Source organism: Candoia aspera, chromosome 3 (assembly GCF_035149785.1).
Source record: "Candoia aspera isolate rCanAsp1 chromosome 3, rCanAsp1.hap2, whole genome shotgun sequence".
NCBI lineage: Eukaryota > Metazoa > Chordata > Lepidosauria > Squamata > Boidae > Candoia > Candoia aspera.
The window spans coordinates 1,522,226-1,528,225 of record NC_086155.1 but is presented as its reverse complement, the minus strand read 5'-3'; the positions used below and the strand labels follow the sequence as shown (position 1 = coordinate 1,528,225).

At 53.5% G+C, this 6,000-nt stretch overlaps 1 protein-coding gene across 1 annotated transcript in view; it reads left to right on the top strand.

The window, feature by feature from the left end:
* Positions 1–2,573: 2,573 nt before the first annotated feature.
* The window catches only part of KIAA1755 (KIAA1755 ortholog), a 29,217-nt gene continuing 25,790 nt past the window's right edge, over positions 2,574–6,000 (top strand). Inside the window, exon 1 of the mRNA XM_063296797.1 lies at positions 2,574–2,869. Within this exon, the coding sequence (XP_063152867.1) occupies positions 2,867–2,869 (3 nt within the window). The 5' untranslated portion in view covers positions 2,574–2,866. The remainder of the gene's footprint in view (positions 2,870–6,000) is intronic.

The window sequence follows — 6,000 nt, the reverse complement described above, 5'->3', positions numbered from 1 at the left end:
TTAAGTGAACCACATGGTCATTAAATGAATCACATGGTTTCCCATTGATTTTGCTTGCCAGAAGTTGGCCGGGAAGGTCAAAAATGGCAATCATGCGACCACAGGATGCTGCAATGGTCATAAATGTGAACCGGTTGTCAAGTGCCCAAATCGTGATCATGTGACTGCAGGGATGCTGTGGCAGTCATAAGTGTGAGCACTGGTTGTAAGTTGGTTTTTTCAGCACCGTCGTAAGTCTGAACTATTACTAAACAAATGGTCATTAAGTGAGGACTATCTGTACTATCAGAAGGAAATAGCAGCCACATATCTAAAACGGATGCAGTCAACAGTAAGCACTGACTTGTAGCTGTGATAGTAATTCCAACCATAAATATTAAAACATTTACTGTAAAATCATCCAAATAAGTCAAAACAAAAACTGAGGGCCTAAATCAACTCTGATCAAGAACTTCAGGTGTCTGAACTGCTGGCTTTTCCACAGCATTCCAGGAAGAGGCAACTTGTTGGGGGGCAAGATCTGCCCCCCTGACCGCCCCCCACACACACTTTGAGCCTGTCTCAGACATCCCTCCAGCCAGTAAAAGCCTGGGACCGCAGCTGTGAATCCCATTGTCTTGGGCAGCACACAGAAACTGTAATTGCATGAAAGGCTCAGCATAAAATAATCAGGTGGAAAAGGTTTTGAGGAAAACACCATCAGGAGGACGTGTTGCAATCTGCAACCTGTCTCAAGTGACATCATGTCTGGGTAAATCGGCCCTTGATGGAGTCGAGGAAGGGCAGGGATACCTATTTTGTGTAGTTTGCTTAGTATAGGGCAGTGTTTTTCAGCAATCTTAAGATGTCTGGACTTCAACTCCCAGAATTCCCCAGCCAGCCATGCTGGGGAATTCTGGGAGTTGAAGTCCAGACATCTTAAGGTTGCTAAGACTGAAAAACACTGGTATAGGGAAAGATATACTCTGCGAATATATTTCATTTGTTTTGCTGTAAAGCCTGCCTGATCTGTCTGGTGGATCTGTTCTAGGATCTGGCTGAAAACTCTGTTGTTATTATTATTGTTATTCCAGTTCCCTAATTGTCCATCGTTAGCCAATGCTGGCCTTTTCTTGAATCGAACCCTCGTAAAAACAGCATCTTAATTATTGTAGTTGGTCTGTTGAAATTCGTGCCAATCCAAATTCCGTTGCAATTTGACAATCCAAATTCTAAGTCTTCGTAGGACTGCACCCTTGTACCCCAGTAAGAATTTGTACCTGGTCCACTTCACCCAAACTTTTGCAATCTCTATCTGCAAATCATGGTATTTTGTAATCTTTTCCGATTCCTCGGTGTTCCACATTACTGTGTCTTTGAACAGATGCATCAATAAACCAAACATGGTTCTTTTCAATTGCAGTAACGTCAATAGCAGTAAAGTTCCAGGTGTCGATCAATCTGAACTTTAAAGTCCCATAACATTTTCACTCTATCACTTTCAGTGATTTTATCTGGGATTTCAGGAACAGCCCCCACCATATAAATGGCTCCATAATATCCACCTAACAAGTAGGCCTTGTGCAATCATTGTATGCGGCCAATTTCATCACAGGAGAAGGTACCTCAGTGGGAAGGGAGGCTTCTCCTGCTGGGATGTTTCTCAAGGAAGGTGCCCATAGGGTGACTGAGCATGGTGGCATCATGCTGCCACGCCACACTGCTCTGGCTTCCAAGGGCAAGCACAGCCTGCAGAACTGCACAGCCGTTTTCCCACTCTTGGGAACTCAGCTGCTGAAGTTTGGGCATTTTCCCATCAGGAAGAAGTTTTCCTTGTATCTGGTGGTGCCCAAGGGTGGGAAAGGGCTTCATTTTACTTCCTGCCCACTTTCTTGGCAGTACCCACGTTTCTCCATGGCTCAATAGCCACATTTTGTGGGCAAAGGGGATTCCTTCTGATGGAAAAAAAGGTGAACAGTTTCTCTACCCACTCACCCCGCCCCTTGTCGCTTCGCTTTCCTCCCTGGCACCTTCAGCTAAGCTCGCTATTGACTGGGCTGAGCGGCCAGCAGGCCCCTTTTGAGCAGTGAATGGAAAAGAAACTGATGAAGGTGGGGGGAGGGAGGGAGGGAGGGGGCTTCTTTGGAGAAAGAACGGCTGGCAAAGTGGGAGGCAGCCTGGACGGAGGACAGTTTGGCAGGCCGAGCTTGTTGCTGGAGCCGGGCGCAAACTGCAGCTGCAGGGGTTGCACTGCGGAGAGGTTTGCCCAGGGCCCCCTCCTGAGGGCAGGGAAGCTCTTCTCAGGCTGCCCGGGCACAGGGCAGGACCAGGGGGCCTGGAGACAAAGAGGGCCGCTGTTCTGCAGGGTTGGCACTGCTCTCGGAGTCTTTTGCAGCCCAGGCGTGTGTGTGTGTGTGCTGTGTGTGTGTGTGTGTGCGTGAGAGCAAGAGAGAGCGAGAGAGGGGGCGTTCTTCAAGAGCAGGCAGCCTCTCCCCCCACCCCCTTTTCTTCTTTCCCCTCCCAATCCCTCCTCTTCCCCGCCAGAGAACTGGCCCTCTTTTTTGCAAGACACTCGCTCAAAGGCCGAGAAGAGCAAGCCAGCCGTGGGACAGGGCCGTCCGTGGCTGCAGGGGGTAGGCCAGCCCGTCGCCTGGGGCGAAGCACACCTGGATTCCATTTGGTGCCCCCCCCACCCTGTGAAAAGCCTCCTGTCCAGAATGGCTGGGAAGGGGCGTGATGGGAGAGCCAGGAGCTGCCAGAGGAAGACGGCCAGCAAGTGATCCCTGCGGAAGGCAGGAAGGAAAGCAGGAAGGAAGGAGGAGAGTTGGGGTGGGGGGTGCCTACCCCCGGCCCCTCTGCCCCCTCCAGCGTCACTTCCGAAGGAGCCATGGTAATGAGAACGCCTTTGTTCCCCCTTCGTACCTCTGGCCGCAGCTGGTGCCCCTCTCACTGGGCTCGGCAGATCAGTGAGCGGCGCTTTCTCTCCTGAAGGACGAGGGCCCCCCTCCCACTCCCAGCTCTGCACACCCACCCCAAACACCTGGGCCACCTGGCAACACTTTAGGGTAGCCCGCTGTCATGCGCATGACAGCGCAAGGACGATTTGGCAGAACTTTTGCACTAGTCCAACCACTTTCCTGCTTTGTCCTCTTGAGGATCAGTCCCAAAATGTGGAGACAATCTTCTTTAAAAAAAAAAAGGCAGTGTTTCCCGAGACTGGCGCCCTCCTCCAGGGGCAGGGATTGCCAGCGGGGTGGGAACTCGCCAGGTGGGTGATTATTGTGGGTGTGCATGATTTCCCTGCAGCCATTAAGCGCGGGAGCGAGCAAAGGCCATCCGCTGGCTGGCTGGCTGGCTGGGAACCTGCCAGAGGTGTGGAAGAAATGAAAAGATTCTGAATCAGGAGGAGTTGCTTTTAGCTAGAGCCTTGCGCCAGGTATGCCCCAATGATTTGGGGAATGTGGAGCTTGGGTCTTCCAAAGGGGAAGGGAGGGGAGACCTCCGCGGGGACCACCAAAAACTGCCGGCCAGCTTCAAGTCTATCAGCTCTTGCGCACTGGGCCCTTGGGGGCTAAAACATTCCGATGTTGCGGATAAGTTTTGAACTTGCTGTAGCACGACTTCCAAGGGGAACCCCCAGGAATGAAGTGGGCGCAAGAGAAAATGTGCCTTTCTAAAGGGAATCCTGCACAGCTACTGGTTGGACATCGGACCAGGACTGGTGCACCTCCATTCCCTGGTGGAACTGGATGTTGCTTGGGCCTCCCTAGGAAAGAAGCCCAGCTTCTTTTGAGCCCAGCTCAAAATCCTGCAGGCTGTAGACAGTCGGAGCTTAGCTGTTGAGCAAAAGCCCCTGTTCCGCTTGGCTGTTGCTTCTCCAGGCATACCGTACCGATCGCTTTACTCTGGTGGCTTGGCTGAAGAATGCCGGGCTGGGGAGGGTTTGATTTTTCCAGACCTCTGCCCAGCTCCAGGGGAATTGAGGGTTTGGGCCCAATGGCGGTGGTGCGAGGTCCCACCTGCAGCCTGCCAGAGGCCCAGCATCCTAGCCACCACGTCCGTCTCCTCTTCCTCCTCCTCCTCTTGACTCCGCAGGGCGGAGAGAGGATTCTTTCTCACGAAGAAAAGCCCTCCTTGTCTCCAGCAGCAGGAACAAAAGTTTGGCACCGGGCTGTAGAGATTATTAGCAGCTGTTTGGAAAGCCAGCCTGTGGGATTGGAAGCCTCCCCCGGTTAGAAAAACCACCGAGGGAGTTTGGTCCAGAAACCAAGAGAAGGAGAGAGAGACTTGCTCTCTTGTACAACCCCCTCCCTCCTGGCCTGGGGGGACCAAAAGGGGCTTTAGGTTGCCTTGGCGTCCTCCTGCTCCTGCAGAGAAAGCTGACCGGAGGTGTGGACGATCTGGGGAGACCCCCAGGTGACCTGGTCTGAACGAAGCCCCAGGGAGTCATCCATGCAGAGAAGTGGGGGGACAAGGCTTGGCATTTGTCTGGACGTGGGTGACGGCGGGATGCAGGTTTAGGAACTGGTGGCCGGTAGAAGATGGGAAGCTGCGGCCCATGGGAGGCAGGCACCTTCATAGTACGGGGGCAGCTGCTAAGCAAAGCCCTTTCCCCAGCGGGGAGTTCCAATTCTTATTCCTGCTCTAAATTTGCAGGAATTCAGAATTATTTGCAGTAGGGAGAAGGGAGTTCTGTGGCATTCGGCCAAGGGCATCCTTTCATGCTGCAGTTTCAAACTGCAACATAACCAGTCTGGGCTGGGTGGGCCCTCTTAAGGAGGGAGAAGTACGGAGAGATCAACCCCACAACAGCGCTAGGACTTCCCCCAGCCAGACAGTCTCAGGGCTGAAATTTCAGGGGCCGCTTTCCCTGGGCCACAGGCTTCCTGAACGCCCGGCATCCACCCAGGCCCAGGGATCTCCCGAGGCTGGCGGTGGCTAGATTTCCGTGGCTGGAGGATTGCTTTGGCTTTGTGGTGAGTTCATGAGGGTGGGAACTTGGTTGCTCTTTTACACCAGCTCCCAGACAGCCTCGTTCCCCACGGCTTCAGATGGCTCTCCGTCTGCCGTCCTTCCGTCCATAATTCACCGTCCTTCTCCGGCTCCTTGTTCTGACTCTTGCCAAAAATGTTGCATCTGGGAAGAATTCCTGTCCTGCAGAGGACCCGGGGGTGGTCCCTGCTGAGCACGGGCAGTTATTCAGCAGAGGTCTTTCGTGTCAGCAAAGGGGAGGGCAGGAGGCAGGCGGGGAGGGGGGAGAGGAGGGGAGGGCTGCTCTTTCCGGGGGGGGGCCCTCAGTCACCCTGGGGAGGGACCCGAGAGGGGTGCTGCTGGGCTTGCGTGTGCAGCTGGAGGTGACCGGCAGGGGCAAGCGTCTTTTCATCTTTTCCTTAAAAAGAAGAGCCCCGGGGGAGGGACGGAAAATTAGGAGACTCGGCAATTTCCATCTTAACCCCAGAGAGCTGTCGGTGGGGCTGTTGTGGTTGCAGAAGATCTCTGGAAGGGGAGGTGGGTGGCAATTTTGGACAGCCCTGGGGGGGTAGAGGGTCGCTTGCTTTTGCTCCGTCTGTTGGGGGGGGATGTTGGAAGGGCGGCACCAGTGATACAAGGGGGGTGGGTTGCCCATAATGCCCTTCCTACCTGTTTACAACCTTGTTCTCCAGTCTCAGAGAAACAGACCGTGGAAGAAAATACAGATTTCTCCAGCCCAACGCCTCTGGTGTGGCTGAGGCGTTACTTTCCATGATTCTGGCCAGTCTGGCCCCCCCCCAGATTCTTGGAGCACGAGAGGGGCTGCCCTTGACAGTTCCTCGTGCAGGCTGCATTCACAAAACCTGCCCAACAAGGTCAGGTTCAAGGCCGTGGGCCCCACACCAGTGGAGGTGTGTTGCCCAAACCCAGCCTCTCTTTCCCTTTCAACCCAGTTTCTCACTGCGATTCCCCACCTTCATGTATTCAGTAGATATATAGTTATTTACTGCATTTTATAATAATTGTAATGTGTCTGGTTTTATGAGATTT